At 46.0% G+C, this 15,092-nt stretch overlaps 3 protein-coding genes across 5 annotated transcripts; all 3 read right to left on the bottom strand.

Moving 5' to 3' along the window:
- Window positions 1–1,662: 1,662 nt before the first annotated feature.
- LOC148403431 (uncharacterized) lies at window positions 1,663–13,392 on the bottom strand. 3 transcript variants are annotated; one of them, XR_015857114.1, is made up of 21 exons: window positions 13,084–13,391; window positions 12,913–13,013; window positions 12,783–12,852; window positions 12,586–12,716; window positions 12,216–12,304; window positions 12,053–12,152; window positions 11,928–11,971; window positions 11,751–11,828; window positions 11,489–11,685; window positions 11,352–11,416; window positions 11,178–11,284; window positions 10,908–11,010; window positions 10,749–10,848; window positions 10,545–10,584; window positions 10,309–10,469; window positions 9,687–9,770; window positions 9,508–9,625; window positions 8,637–8,727; window positions 8,476–8,545; window positions 2,843–2,922; window positions 1,663–1,700 (listed from the first exon to the last, which is right to left on the bottom strand). XR_015857114.1 is itself a non-coding variant. In XM_088368987.1 (19 exons), the coding sequence occupies exons 1-19, from the start codon at window positions 13,244–13,246 to the stop codon at window positions 8,471–8,473; spliced, it is 1,917 nt and encodes a 638-aa protein (XP_088225113.1). In that variant the 5' UTR covers window positions 13,247–13,390; the 3' UTR covers window positions 8,173–8,470. The 3 variants fall into 3 exon arrangements, 2 of the variants coding, with proteins under 2 accessions (XP_088225113.1, XP_088225118.1); XM_088368987.1 differs by lacking the exons at window positions 1,663–1,700; window positions 2,843–2,922 and having other exon boundaries at window positions 8,173–8,545; window positions 13,084–13,390; XM_088368992.1 differs by lacking the exons at window positions 1,663–1,700; window positions 2,843–2,922; window positions 8,476–8,545; window positions 8,637–8,727; window positions 9,508–9,625 and having other exon boundaries at window positions 9,689–9,822; window positions 13,084–13,392.
- On the bottom strand, window positions 5,736–8,027 carry LOC148403432 (lecithin retinol acyltransferase-like). Its single transcript, XM_088369167.1, has 2 exons — window positions 6,838–8,027; window positions 5,736–5,971 (listed from the first exon to the last, which is right to left on the bottom strand). Exons 1-2 carry the CDS (start codon window positions 7,435–7,437, stop codon window positions 5,819–5,821), a joined length of 753 nt encoding a protein of 250 aa, XP_088225293.1. The 5' UTR covers window positions 7,438–8,027; the 3' UTR covers window positions 5,736–5,818.
- Window positions 13,393–13,534: 142 nt separating the features above from the next.
- LOC148403430 (uncharacterized) lies at window positions 13,535–14,760 on the bottom strand. Its single transcript, XM_088369179.1, has 4 exons — window positions 14,618–14,760; window positions 14,330–14,533; window positions 14,130–14,259; window positions 13,535–14,059 (listed from the first exon to the last, which is right to left on the bottom strand). Exons 1-4 carry the CDS (start codon window positions 14,663–14,665, stop codon window positions 13,767–13,769), a joined length of 675 nt encoding a protein of 224 aa, XP_088225305.1. The 5' UTR covers window positions 14,666–14,760; the 3' UTR covers window positions 13,535–13,766.
- Window positions 14,761–15,092: the final 332 nt, after the last annotated feature.

Genomic DNA, 15,092 nt, shown 5'->3' with positions numbered 1-15,092 from the left:
CGGCTGCGACGTTTGGGATCAAGAGCAACGGAGTGCGTGGCAGTTAGCGAAGCATGAGCGGACACTGATTTATTCATCAACACGTTTCCCGCCGACGCTATTTTTGGCTCACTCTCATCTGGAGGAGCCGATGTAGCGAGAGGCGCGGACATCACCTGGACGGAGGTGTCTGTTCAGCATTTACGATAAACAAACCAACAGGGGCCGGGCATGCTGCCCTGAGGGACGCCACACCCAAATGCTAATGTTTTCGAGACGAGATAAACGACGGCATAGGGAAGTGACATTTGAAGGCCTCCCGACATGGCAACACCATAGAAGTCAAATACATCTGGTGGAGAATTATACATACTGTATAAGTGCTGACGCCACTTGTGGACATTGATTGTATTGATCACTTTGCAAAGAAAATTTGCTGACTTGATGGCTAATACTATCAACTCAGACCAAGTCCGCGTCTTCATAAGGGCTAATTTCATTCATTCATTCATTCATTCATTCATTCATTCATTCATTCATTCATTCCTCTTCCGAACCGCTTCTCCTCACAACTGCTTTCCAGCCAATCGTTAAAGCACGCAAAGACGAGCAAGCATTCCCACTCTCAACCACACCTACGGACAATTTGAAGCGATCAATCGGGCTACCGTGCATGTTTTTGGAATGTGGGAGGAAACTGGAGAACCCGAAGAAAACCCACGTAGGACGGAAGAGAACAAACTCCAGGAGCTGGAATCAAAACCGCAACCCCCACATTGAGAGGCGGACGTGCAAACCAGTGCGTCATTGTGACACCCTGGGCTAATTAAATAATAATCCTCATCATAATAATATAATAATAATAATAATAATAATAATAATAATAATAATAATAATAATAATAATAATAAACAAATAAATAGATAAATAGATAAACAAATAAATAAATAATAATAATGAATCATGTTTATATATTGTATATTTGTATATTTTCTGGCTCTTTTATTCATGCGTTCACACATTCACACTCTGATGGTGGTAAACTACGTATGTAGCTATATGTGGCTGTATGGAAATGGGCAGGCTGACGGCGGTGTGGCATCAGGGCTAATTACATAATATGCAAGGGGGTGCAAAAATAGGTATACAGTAGTGTCACAAAATTAGTGGCATATTATGATGAATGTATTTTTATTTTTACATATACGTACTTTTTTCATAAACTTATTTACAGCCGTTGGGTAAGGGAGAGTCCAATGTTGGCATACTGTAAATTCCAAGCTTGGAAATAACTTTACAGAAGCACAATCAATGTTAGATAACATTAATGTACCATTTTAGAAATGAGATTGGCACACTGGGAGTCCATTGGGACAAATTTTGTGCCACCTGCCTTTTTTCTACAGATGATTATAAAAGAAGAGAAAAAGGCACAGTCAAACTTTTTCTATTTCTTAAACCCCCAAATTTTCAAAATGCTCCAAAATATGTCTGCCAGTGAATGATGACTTCAATAATAGTGTATTCGCTTACATTTACATAATGTATGTAAAAAATTCATGTTATCGCAGACGTGTTTCTCTGAGAAATGACAAGCCTCTGACATCATCCCCCAAAATAAAAGTGACACTTATTTGTATGAATATTAATCTACATATATATTAAAAAGCTGTCACACTGACCGGTGGCGTCTCCGTGGTCCGGCCTCTAAAAGTCCTTGGCTGTCCGGACAAACACAGAAAAAGAAGAAAGGCGTTGTTGTTTACTTTTCCAAATCATCCAATGCCTTGTCACAGAAGACGAGCACGTTGCATCACTGCGCGAGTGCGAGGAGGCGGCAAAGAAGAAAAAGACGCAAGCGAGGCAGGGGAGCGTCACATTGTGGAGGCGGGGCGTGTTTGTGAGTGAGAGGAGGAAGATGATGGAGGAGGAAGAGCAAATCAAAGTGAGCAGACGGGAGGTGGCACAATGCATTGCCATGACAATACAAAATCACAGCCATTGACTAAAATCAATTAATCAATAAATGAATGAAAAATACAAAATGGATGAAATGGGATGATCTCAGTGGTAAAAAAGTGTGACAAAATGAATGGATGAATGCTCAAGAAACAAGTAGAAAATTCAAGCAAATGGAAGCACTGGGGCGAAAGTGGATCCACTTTCCCCTCGGCCAAACATCCCAAAGGAATATTCCACCCACAAAGAAGCTAGCTGCGCTGATGCTACACGGCCGAGAAAAGCTGCTTAGTAAAGATCAAAGTGCATCGCGTTATTTCAAGATTAGGGCCCAACCAATTAATTGGATGTCCCACTTAATCATGTTTTTAAATTCTATAAATTTTTAAACACATTAAAAAATGATGACATTTAAATATTCGGTCAATTTTTTTGTCTGTTGTATAATTACATGCGGTAAAAAAACTAATTATGGGAGAACAGTTGTGTGTTTAATTCATTAGGGAGTTATTATACTCATTAGCCTACTTTTTTTTTAATTAATCGGATGGAGGAATTGTATTCTGCCAAATATTAGAATCGGCCAAAAGAAATCCACATTGGTGGCGCCCTAATTAAGATGACACCATTAAATTGATAAGAAGTAGTGTTTATTAAATCGTAGATTGTCAAAGTGGCCCTTACGTCCTTCGATTTTTAAGTATGCAGCTCTCGGAAGAAAAATCGTGGGCAAAATTCGTGCGCACCATTTTGCTGGCGTGACCATAAAAGGGCACAGCGCAGGGTCGAGATAAAGGTTTGGCCTAGATGGAAGCGCTCTGTTTACCGATGCAGTCAAACGAGAGGAGAAGTTTAAAGTTTTGCCTCATCTTATCTAACATTCTTGTTCGACATTTAAACACACCTGTTTGATGTTGGCAGTCAATCAGAAATGAAGGGGCAGCAGCCGAGCGCTTCATCGCCTCCTTCTGGGACAGACGCTTACTGCAATAAGGAAGTACATTATTATGCTTTGAAAATTCCAATCCGACTCAGATTGCAGAATTAAAGCACACTGAGTGATCTGGCCAGACGTGAATAAACTGGAGTCGCATTAAAAAAAAAATACAGTCTAGACTCAGGCCGGAACATCTGGCGATTGATTGATGCACTTTTATCGACTCACTGTAGCGGAAAAACTGTGAGCGCTAGGTGTTCTTATAGATTTTGAGGCTCCATATCTCTGTGACAGAGACTCTTCACGCTTTGCTTTTTCAGCCACAACTACATAGTGGTGTTCTGGTGGGGCTCCAAAGAAAATTGTTGAGGTCAAACAATCCTATCGTAATATCAGATAATTCATCTTAAATTAAGTAGTATATTATTTTTGATTTTTTAACATTTTCTTCAGCAAAATGTGTTAATTTAGCATTCTTTTCTAAATTGCAATGTATTTTGTATTTATTTATTTCATGATGTAATTCATCAAGGCCTTTATTGTAAATAAAGTAACATATTATTGGAACAAACAAGTGTAAGCATCTGCCACTTTAAACATTTTATAAAGAAAAATGAGACTACATATATTCATTACTGATCCTGGCTTCTATTTATAAATACCAAATGTACACAAAGTTTACCCACCCTTGCACTAGCGACAAGATGGTTGTTACCCCAGCAGCTCGCCGGCGTGGTCGGTTGCCAGCAGAAAAATAAAAATAGACTATTATGGTGGTCTCTCGAGATCGTCCCATCCTCCCCACCCCCCACCACCCCCAACCGCACACATGCTTTCCCTCTTCCACACGGCACAGAGGAGGTGTGTGAAGGAGCGCACGCTGGCTCCTGATGTCAGAACTGACGTCACATCAAGGTGGTGCCGCGTCAAGGCCGACGCCAAGGGAACGCAACTTGGGGGCGGGGAGCAAAGTCACAAAGGAGGCCAAGAGGGGGGAGGAGGACGAGGATGTTAATTTGCGTGAAAGGCATCCATCCAGCCATTTTCTATCACGCTTGCACATACATGCAGTCTCCTCTCAAAGTATGGGAATGGCAAGATCAATTCCTTTGTTTTTGTTGTGTACACAAAACATTTGGGGTTCTAATCAAAAGAGGAATATCACAGACAAAGCAAGACTGCTTTTATATCATGGAATTTGGGCCCAGCCCCTTTTCTTTGAGGCCACCGCTTTATTCATTTGAAATGCTTTTCCGGGCCTTGACTGCCTTTTGTTTGTTTCTCCGACCTCAACCCAATTGAGCATGTACGTTACCTCCTGAAGAGGGAACTGAATGGAGAAAGAACCCAAAACAAAGAAAAGAAAGACAGACCTGGAAAAGTATTTTTATATACAATATGTCAGTCTGGTAAAGTCATGGTCATACTTGGTGTAGTTGTTGCTACAAGTAAAGACTATAAAAAAAAGCTGGAATTCTGAACTCTTGTCTCATCTGTTTTCTGAGTAGGAATCCAAATAATTTATTTTATAAATTTGATTAAGCATCCAACAAAAACAAAGGAATGAACCCAGACTGGTTAGACAAACGACTAGCACGGCACAAGTCCTCAATGTACGGAAAAGGAAATATTCAAATGGGATTCGAACCCAGAGCTGCGAGGCAGAATCGCTAACCACTACACACCGCGCTGCACATTAATGCGCTTTTGACTGGCAGCCGCCCGTCCTTGTCAGGGCTGACAACAATGAGCAAATTACGACCACACGCTTGCACAGCCCAAGACAAAAGGCAAGGGGAGGGGGGGGGGATTCAACCAATCGCATGACGGCATTCACGGCAAAAGGTCAGGCTGACAGCCGGAACCACGGAAATGACACCGGGTTCCAAGGTCGAACCGTCAAGAACATTCCGGACAAGGGAGCATCCCGAGAGACGCCGGGCCGGAAAATAAACTCCCAGCGCAACAATGACGAACATTGTCGGTAACAATACATGGTAACCATGACAACAATTACCATCCATCCCCCACCTCAGTAGACTCGTTTGCTAGGAACACACCTGCAGCATTACAAGGGGGCGACGGGGTCACAATGCACACACACACGTCCCTGATTGAAATGCTCTGTCACGCGCAGTGCTCCATTTTGTTCATGCTCTCTCTCACACACACACACACACACACACACCGCTCTACTAAAACGCTCCCACACTACTAAGAACAATTTCTGCCCGCGTCACACCAGCCAAAAAAAATCATGACAAATGAAAGTGTTCAATACTAAATCAATCTTACATAGGCACACACAAACTACTAAAACGTTTTGCTTCACGCGTAACTGAATTGCTCTCACACACCCTGACTTTTTTCCATTCGCACAGAACGGAAGCCCCCCCACAAAATACTAAAATATGTTTGACTCACACAACTAAAATGCTCTCACACACAACAGAAAATGTTTTCACTCACACGTACGGAAAAATATCTGCCTCAACACACACTTGAAACTTTTTTGTTGTTTTTCACTAGTAATGGGAAAATGAAGCTTCAAATTTGCTTCATGAAGCAGTTGTAATTTTTTCAGTCCTCTAGATGGCACTGTTAGTTTAAATACGGGAGGTTAAAAAAATGGAAAGACAGTGTGCTTTCAGCACAATGTTAGGCAGACAGTGCCATCTAGAGGACTGAAGAATACACCCACTTGTTCATGAAGCTAATTTGAAGCTTCATTTTGCCTCACTAGACTAAAGCGCTCTCTTACACATCTTGTAATAGGCTACAATCTAAAACATACTGAAACGCTCTCACATAAAGACCAACAGTACGAGGCCTTTCCGAATGAATTCTTTATTTACAAAAGTTGAAAACATTACAGGCTCCTGAAAACAGAAAGATTGCATAGAAAAATTCACAAATTAGTGTTAGGTGGTTTGAAATGTTCATTCAGCTGGCCATCCACAACGTGAAGGGGATTAGGATGACAGGCAGGGTGGTCCCGGAGGACACGCCCCAGCAAGCCAGGGAGAGGAGGCCCAGCAGACCAGCCACAAATGCGTTCCGCTGGTCTCGGATCTGAGACTTCAACCACTGGCAGAACTGAAAAAGAACAAAAGAGTTGTGAATTATCATCTTGTATTCGACCGTCTAACTTCCTGAATTAAAAACACAATGACAGCAAAAACTTAAGTAGCCAAATAACTAAATGCCCAATGGAAACACTAAACTTCTGTAAAATTCTGTTTTTTCTGGCAATCTTTTATCAAAAGATAAGTCTTTTTATCCTTTTATCCTTATCTCTTCGTGTTTTAACATAAGTGTTTCTAGAAAGCAAACGTGCTTGAAGCAGTGATTTTCAAAGTAGTGGCACATGGGCTCTCTCTAGTGGTATGCAAAGAATCATCCATATTATTTCTTTTTTAACCAGCAGTGTTTTGGTTGAGTTCCCTTGTAATTAACTTAAAGATAACACCGTTTTCAAGCAGTTATTCAGGTACAATTTTATGATACTTTTAACTGAATTGCTAAGTAGCTGATTTTGTTTTCATTTGCAGGGGGGAAAAACTGAAACGGCAAACGAAACAATACTGTGCTTTTCACTCAAGTTTGCAATATTAAATGTACTTGACTCATTTTTAATTAACACTGCGTAAGGTACACACAGGTAGCTACAGTGTATACAAAATATCTCTAAACACGCTATACACGATGTATACACACCCTACAAAATATATATTTATATAAAGATGTACATATGTAATTGTTACAGTATTCAAAAATCCAAGTACTTTTAGAAAGTGCTTGGTGTAAAAGATTCAAAAACCACTGTTTAAAGCGAAATAACTACCTTGAGAGAACGGATCAATATTTTTTGCCGATTTTCTGACATGTCAACAAGCAAATACTACACAGACATGGCAAAACTATAAACGCCCGGTGCCGCGTTTAACGGAGACGTTTCTTACCTGTTCCGTCTGCAGGCTGCGCGCAGCTCCGTAGCGGCACCATGTGACGAAATGCTCGCAGTTGTTCCACAGCAGGCTGTAGGGGACGCTGCCGAGCAGACTTTCGGCCCGCCGCGCCGCGTCCTCCGCGTCGGGAGGAACGCGGCCGCCGCGCTCCATGGCGTGCGTGTTGAGCCTCACGCTTGCGCCGTACGCGAAGTCCTCCACGGAATCCACGCGCACGCTCGCTCGCTTGGCTAGCACGCCGAGGAGCAGGCGCGTGTTGGTCACCTTGTGGCGGAGGTGGCGCGCATCCGACGTGACGGCGGGGAGGATGTCTGGAATGAGGTGCGCCACGCGGCCGTCGCCCAGGTAGATACCGAAGTGCGTGAAAAGCGTGCGCGGCACCTCCAACAAGTCGCCGCGCCTATAGACGCGCCCACGCTCAAGGGGCGGAGGTGGTGGGTGCGCGCACGTCACCAAGAAGACCACTTTGTCCAGAAAAAAGGCGAGCGCGTCCAGCATGACGTAAAGGATTAGAAGAGCACTTTGTCCGGCAAGAAGGTGAGCGCGGCCACCATGACGCCACGCGCCTGATGCTCCGAATGGGCCCGGGCACATTGGCACCAGGGGCGGGGCCAGATGGGCGTGACAAGCGACCCACTTTTTGGGGTGTGAATAATTCTGATTTTACCACAAAAAATTGGGAAGTGGCGCTGCTAGACCACCACGCCTCCAACAGGGGGCGGTAAAGAGACTAGTTATAAGTATGGTTATTTACTATGTGGAACTTAATGCAAAGCAGCAGTACTTAATACCACCTGGATGGTTTAACAGACACACAAGGACACACACAATCCAGCCAGCCAATAGAAGCACAGGACGCAAACGTGAAAGGAAGTAAGGGGGGGGGGGGGTCATACAGCACACTTAAAGAAAGAGCACTTTGTTTTCTTTCTCCAGCAACTTTCCAGGCACACACACAAAAAGCACGAAGGAAAATAAAGTGTGTTTAGCAGTGAGGCTGACATCACTGCTTCCAGACCACCAAATGGCTTCTCGCTTTTGCGCTCTCTCATTCACACACACATACGTGCGCACACACACATACACACATCATTAAGCCCCCACCCCCTGGGTGTGTTGACGGGACAACAATCCACATGTTGACTGACAAACAGCATGAGAGAGAGAGAGAGAGAGAGAGAGAGAGAGAGAGAGAGAGAGAGAGAGAGAGAAACGCTGGCCAGATGTGCGAGTAGCGAGCCAACTTGTCACCAGACTTCGCAAGAAGCCGAAAAACAACATCAGAGAGGTTAAAGGTCGTAAAAGGCAGTCTCCCAGACACACGGGCCGTACTTGTCGACACCTTTTAATTCCTGCCAATGAAGGAAGGCACTTTCAATGAAAGCTTGGCTACGTCGCAATTGTTCTGCAATGGTTTTCCCAAAGAGTGAAGGGGCCAAACTGGCAGCGGTCGTGATGACGACCGAAGGCCTGTTTGCAATTAAGGAAGAAGTGACATTCCACAGAGCGAGGTGAGAGGTCGCCACTCCAATGAAGTCCGGTAAGGTCATGTGATCGAAGCTGACAGTCAAGTCCTCTGCAGCTAAAACCATGTGTGCACATGTGTATGTGTGTGTGTGTGTGTGTGTTAACCGAGCATGGTCGTGAGGTCAGGAAGTCCACGGAGTTTCAAGTCCAGCAACATCTGAGCCAAGGCTTTTCCCTGCAGGAGGTCCACACACACAAACCCATGTTGATTGACAGCCACCCCATGTGGGCGTGTGTGTGAATGTGTGCGTGCGTGAGGGTCTTACCTGGGGGTCACTGCGCAGGGACGCCACCCCTCCCCCACCGAGTGAATTCTTCAGGACAAAATTGAGTCCATTGATCCCTGGTAGAGTGTACCTACACACACACAAAAGCACTTGTAACCACGACAACACAAATGCGTGTGCACGTTTCCACCACTTTAACGAGACTTCAACACGTACTAATGAAGTGCCTGCGGCGGCCACGTTGCATTTCATTGCGTCTTTTACAGCTAATCGCTAACACATGCTGATAGCAAACGGGTAACCAGTGTTGGCAATGATGAAATACAAATACTTTGCAATCGTACTTATGCTGTTGTGTGGCAGTGAACTCAACTCGCATCACAATAAGCAGCACTCAACAGACGGAACATTTCTTTAAAAAAAAAAAAAAAAGGCTTAATCTTTCAGTGTGCTAGCCTAAAGCTAACACTATTCTTTATCATCTGCAAAGAACTACTAATATCAGTGCTGTACTGATGAGCTGAGAGTTGTGACTATATCTATCTGTATTATACTACCACCAAGTGGCCAAGAGGAGCACAATGGCCATTCAATAGATACAGCGAAACAAAAAACAATGAATGCATTTTGTTTCATCTAGTTACAAGTCTTAAACCAGTATCTGTACTTCTACTCAAGTACAGAGTTTTGGCTGCATGTCGTCCCATTTTGGCGTTGCTGTGAAGACAAACAGTGGAGTCTTTCAGCGCCAAGATTCCATGTGGTGGTGGTGGCGGCGAAAGACATTTGGGACCAATTAGGAACAGAACACGAACAGCCTGAAGCAGTCATCTGCTTAGTCATGACGAGTCACAGCGGTTCGCAAAAAGTATTGCGGTTGTTCCACGTGGCCCGCTCGCAAGCCACTCACCGTGTCACGGCGCCGTGCAGACCCGGCGGGAAGAGGTGGGCCAGGTATTCCTCCACCACAGAGGCAGTCAGGTGTTTCTTCAGGTAGGGGTAGAGGCAGGCGTCGCGGGCGATCACTCCTGCGTCGGAAGCTAACGGTTAGCTTAGCGTGAAGAAGTGCGAGCGGTTAGCGAGGCTCACCGATGTTGGCAGAGTCTCCTTTGTCGCCGCTTCTAGCGTAGGCCACGTCCTCCAGCCGGTAGCAGTGCGGCCCGCTAGGAAGCGCTACAACATCAACGGGCAATATATCACAATGGGAGCCCGAACGCTGCGCCCTCTAGTGATACAAAAAGGATCACTGAAATATACTGGGCAACATCAAACTTTCCTTTTTAATCCAGTACAGTGCATTTGTTAAGTCCAAATCAGATTTGACTTTTGAAACCAGTCTTGTTTTCAAACATTTATTTAGATTAATTTAATCATTGTTCAAGAACAGTTTATTGGCTAAAATTAAGGGCCCTGCAGATTCAAACTGGTTTAAACTGCTCAGATTTCTTTTTAATTTCACTTAATTATAGTTTTAGTACAGCTCACTTGTATTTGGAAAAAAAGCATCGTTTTTTTTTCGTTGAATTTTTTTGCGCAAGATATTTAATAACATTAATTGTTCTTTCCTGAATTTAAGGTGTTCAAATGATCCATAATGTTACTTCATGTTGCTTTATTTCAATCTTGATCATGACATTCTCGGAGAGTTACATATTTATGAGTTGGTACTGGGTGTAAAAAGTTTAAGAACCACAAGCCGTTCCCAGCTCACCTGCGTCAGGTGCTTCCTCTGCACAGTCGAGAGGGGCTTCCGGCTCCGGCGTGTCAGGCTCCGCCTCCGAGAGAGACTCCACCCACTGTCCATCTACGTAGATGTCGAGCTGGAGTTGCGACTTGGGGTGGAAGAAGAAAAGCGGCTTCAGGACCGGCGACCTTGGAAGATGACGACATTGAGGTGAATGACTGTCTGACAAAAATGTATTTGACAGAAGTGGCCATCGTACTCACACTCGGGGACGCCCGCCCACAATGCCGCACAGTCCAGGAGCTGTGAGCAAGGGGACAAACGTCACAGGACACACGGGCAAACGCGCGCGACTAAAAGGAACAGACATTACTTGCCACCTTCAAAAGTTTGTCACGACAAAAGTGCTGGGAAAGTAACACAAGTACAGATACTGAATGACGACAGCGTGAGAGTGACAATCGTACCCATGCCGGTCCCGGCAGCGGCAATCTCTCTGGAGAAGAGTTCCAGTGCCTTCTTGTCTTTGTGGTGGACAGCCAACCAGAGGACCGCCTCCCTGGCATCCTGCAAAGCCAACGCGTTAGCCTCGTTGGCATCCTGAGGTCAAAGGTGAAAGGTCTCACCTTGTTGGAGCCGTTGGCGCCGTACGTGTCCTCTGCTCCCAAAACCTGGATGTTGACGGCTGAGAAGTCCTCCAGACGCAAATGCTCAAATATGCGCTTTGCCCTACGCAAACATCAAGTTTGGAATACGCATCTCTCAGGTGAAATTTAAGAATGAACCTAAGATGTACTATAACCTTCACAGATGATGTTAATTTGAGCCAAAATCTGATTATCCCCAGATTTTTTGAGCAGTGAGCATTCCGGATGTTTCCATGACGACGAACAAACCTTTTGACGATGCTCTCCGCGGTCTTGCGGGCTTTTTCCGCTGCTCTCGGCCCGCCGAGCGGACACACGGCGGTCGCACGAAAGCCGTCCATGTACGTGGCGCACACCTGCGGACGGAGCGGGAAATGTTGAGGTTGTAGCCACGCCCCCTGGGCTAATTTCGTCATAGCTCACCTTGTAGTTAGGTGACGGAGCAAAGCCTTTAGCGCCGCTCACTTTGACGGCGCCGCCATCGATACCTGCGCGCACACAAAACACATCGTTGCCATCACTATCAATATTAAGATTCAACATCAAAATAGCACACATACCGGGGACTTCCTGTATGAGCACACGGCTGAAGTCGCAGACGACGTCAGGCAACGCGTATCGCCGCGGGTCGCCAATCTCGTACACCAGCTGTTCGGCCACCGTGCCAAACGCCACCAGCCCGCCCGTCTTTGGTGGTTTGGAGAGAACGAAGGAGCCGTCAGCGGAACATTCCACCACCGGGAAGCCGATGTTGTCCCTGCCAGAGGTCATCGGAGTTCACCAGGGCTTAGCAGGGATCTCGGCGGCTGGCGAGGTTCTCACCAGTCAGGGACGCGGTGCCAGTCGGTGAAGATCCCGCCAGTGCTCTGGGCGCCGCACTCGATCAGGTGGCCTGCCAGACTGAACCACATGACAAGGAGCGGTCAACACGTCAGCGAGGCAGCATGTATGATGAGTCAGTAAGTCAAAGAGCCGGTGAATCAGAGTCAGTTTCCTCACCTTCCGGCGGCCAGCAGATCCAAGTCGCTTTTTCCCCATCTAAACTGCGAAGGAGCAGATTAGCAAGTGAAGGCATGTTTTTAGGGCAACGACATATTTTAAAAACCCAAAAGTTGAAAACGTACGGCGTGCATGAGAGGGCCGAGAGCGAGGGCGCTGTCCACGCAACGGCCTGTTACCACGATGTCAGCGCCAAGGTCCAGGCAGCGGCGGATGGGCAGTGCCCTGTGCACACATCAAGACATTAGCATGTAGGTGAACGAGATGCGCACGTGAGCATTCACATACCCGAGGTATGCGTTCATGCTGTGCAGCGTTTTTGGCAAAGCGCGGCTGCTGCCGTCGTCGGCCATCTTGACCTCTGCGAGGCTGCTTCTCTGTGGAGACACGGTTAAAAAGAAATCCAATGAATGAGTCGCATTGAGTCAAAACGTCAACAATAAAGTGAGCCACAAGTCACTGAGAATGTGAGGCGAAAATTATTGAGCAAAATAGTAATGAATTAACATGTCAATAAGTCAATCTTGGTGACGTAACAACAATATGGCAACATGGCAGAAAGTCAATGAGTCAAAAAGCCTGTCAAAAGGAAACGAGCCAGTGTGTCAAACGTAACCGAGTTAGTCACAAGAGGTCAGTGAGTAGCAGTGTTCCTCACGTGGGCCATGAGATCATCACCCGTCACCACTGCAACCTTGAGGTCCAGGCCGGCCTTCTTGACCACGTCCTGTATGGCCGCGGCACAAGCTAATGGGTTCACCCCACCCGCGTTACTGACCACACGCACACCTGTGAGGGGACAAAGTTGGTTGCTGTGGAGATCCATCCAGGTTGCTATGCAAACAAGAGACTCACCTTTTCTGTGGATTTCGTGGATGGACGGCGCCAAGGCAGCATGGACAAAGTCTGGAGCGTAACCCAGATTCTACCAGACAATGCCATCAGTTGAATGTCCCACTCTCACATGCTATCATATGATACTTACAGGTGCCTTTGCCTTGGCTGCTGTTAGGAGCGACATAGTGATCTCACTCAGGTAATCAAACACCAAAAAGTCCAGTTTACCGCCATGGATCAGCTGAGGTACTGTGTACACGCACACAAAATAAAGATGAATATGTACTAAGTTTGTATTAGCACGGTAGGTGGGCTGTACCTGAGGTGGCCGTGTCCCCCCAGAATCCCGAGGCGCAGCCGATGCGGATTGGCCCCTTGTCACTACAGGTGTCCGTTAAGTGTCTAGTGTTTGCGAACGAGCCGATACAGGAGCGCGCGACACACTTTGGTGCCCTTACACGACACAGCAAACACGCAAACATTCTCAAAAGGTGGAAGACGAAACAAAATAAGAGTATAAAACAATAAAATAAAGAAAAGTTTCTTAGTTCAAGGTGCTCTGGATTGAGACTGGAGGCACTTCCGGTCTGTCTTCTTTGATGTTTTTTTTTCTGATGTATCACGATGGCACCCCCTTGTGGTGGAATATAAAGGTGACTGTTTCGGTTTCTGACAAGCTAAAATTTTAAACCAACAAAAGAAACAAATCTCCGCTTTCACAAAACGCTTCCGTAAAGTAAAACGAAAAAAAGATCGTTTGTGATTTTTATTTGTCTTCTTTGTATTGTTTTTCCCCCCGTAGTTGACAGTAAAGAAAGAACAAAAAGCATGCATTTTTCTGGAGCAACTTGTTTGTCCACTAGATGGCGACAAAGTGAATCATTCGAGTTTTTAAAATATATTATTCATTCCAATTGACCGACGACTTTTAGCGGCATGCTCAACTTTCTAGAATCTAGACTTTTTGTTTTGGGGCAAGCTGTCATGTGACTCTCAGGACGGCTACTGATTGGCCGGCAAGCCGGCGACAGCAACTAGTTGCTCTGCTTTGCTCGCACTGCCACATAATGATGCTGACTGGCACGTTGTTCCTATGCCAGGGGCATTGCCACCTGTACTTTGCGGAGGGGTCCAGTCATCTTTCATTGTGAAAGCACCACGATGCAGACGTGGGTTGGGGTTGGCGCTATGTCGGTTCCGACTGCGTAGAGAGCTAAAGAGCATGGCGCAGCCTGCTACTGTGCAGCCGTGTTTGATCTTGAGATGCACACCGCTGTGATGGATCTTCAACGTTCCTTTGCACAGGAAAAAAATTAAAATGTGACATCACATGAGCATCACATGACCACACCAGGTTGCACCTACCTTTGTCATAGAAACTTTTCCCACACAGGCCGCACAAGACTCGTCCTTTATGAGGCCATTGTAGAGACCTGAGGGTAGAGGTGGCCAGATGCGGGGGGGAAGGATTCCACCTGGCCCCACCCACCTGATCCTGGGAGAACAAAAGTAGGTGTATGTCATGATGTCATCACCAGGTCAGGAGATCCCAAGTTTGTCGTCACCTTGGCGGGGAAAGGATTTATGTGATTGGCAGTAGCCATTCCATGGATGAATTGCCATGTCTTGGCAAAGCAGAGTAATTGTTGGAGGAGTAGCAGCTCCTCCTCAGGGCTTCGGCACCTTCCCAATTGAATGTTGTCGGAAACATCGGCAACGAGAAGCAACTGGGATGGCTTTTGACCCTGCGACTGGAGGATGTGACAAACCTGCAGGCGACAGAAAGTGAGCATCAACACTCGCCGGTTTGAAGCGCCATGCACATGATGTGTCTCCAGGGTTTTACATCGTACCTCATGCTTCATCTGCCGATTGGTGGAGAAGATGACTTCTTCAGACATGGTCTCTCAACAGCAGCACCTTCCTTCGAGTCCTCGTCGTCTTCTCGCCTATCTGCATGCCGCTTGGCTGTTTTATTCTTTTTCTTGACTCTTTGACTCCGCCCACCAGCCTCCAATTGGATAACGGTGAAAAAAGCTCGAGGAATGCCTGCAGCTGAATCTTCACGAAGTTCAAGTAGGTGAGAGATGACATGACAAAAAGGCACTCGGGATCGTGGACGTGACAAAAGGACCTCCAGGAAAGTTGACATGACAAGAAGGCGCTCATGAGAGGTTCTGGATGGCAGCTCCAAGTAGGGCAAGTTATTTTTTTCTTGTTGCTGCGACAACTTGTTTGTCGCCTGAGGGTGAAAACGACAAGGAAGCCGATTAGCGTCGTCTTGCTGTCAAAATGACTCTGGGGACTCGAGAGGATTTACAGTTCTGA

Source organism: Syngnathus floridae, chromosome 1 (genome assembly GCF_059516105.1).
Source record: "Syngnathus floridae isolate MCC-2025c chromosome 1, RoL_Sflo_1.0, whole genome shotgun sequence".
Classification (NCBI taxonomy): domain Eukaryota; kingdom Metazoa; phylum Chordata; class Actinopteri; order Syngnathiformes; family Syngnathidae; genus Syngnathus; species Syngnathus floridae.
The sequence above is the reverse complement of the archived record's forward strand: the minus strand, read 5'-3'. Positions and strand labels throughout refer to the sequence as shown.

What these genes read in the sequence shown, in the direction of transcription:
- LOC148403431 (XM_088368987.1), bottom strand. Translation starts at nt 13,246, where the DNA reads ATGTTTGCGTGTTTGCTGTGTCGTGTAAGGGCACCAAAGTGTGTCGCG. An exon ending in GATCTGCTGGCCGCCGGAAG is followed by an intron (nt 11,829 to 11,927) that starts GTGAGGAAACTG and finishes CATGTGGTTCAG; the next exon opens with TCTGGCAGGCCACCTGATCG. An exon ending in CTCCGTCACCTAACTACAAG is followed by an intron (nt 11,285 to 11,351) that starts GTGAGCTATGAC and finishes CTCCGTCCGCAG; the next exon opens with GTGTGCGCCACGTACATGGA.
- LOC148403432 (XM_088369167.1), bottom strand. Translation starts at nt 7,437, where the DNA reads ATGTGCCCGGGCCCATTCGGAGCATCAGGCGCGTGGCGTCATGGTGGC. An exon ending in GCAGCCTGCAGACGGAACAG is followed by an intron (nt 5,972 to 6,837) that starts GTAAGAAACGTC and finishes GTTCTTTTTCAG; the next exon opens with TTCTGCCAGTGGTTGAAGTC.
- LOC148403430 (XM_088369179.1), bottom strand. Translation starts at nt 14,665, where the DNA reads ATGTCTGAAGAAGTCATCTTCTCCACCAATCGGCAGATGAAGCATGAG. An exon ending in TAAATCCTTTCCCCGCCAAG is followed by an intron (nt 14,260 to 14,329) that starts GTGACGACAAAC and finishes TTGTTCTCCCAG; the next exon opens with GATCAGGTGGGTGGGGCCAG. An exon ending in GAAAAGTTTCTATGACAAAG is followed by an intron (nt 14,060 to 14,129) that starts GTAGGTGCAACC and finishes TCCTGTGCAAAG; the next exon opens with GAACGTTGAAGATCCATCAC.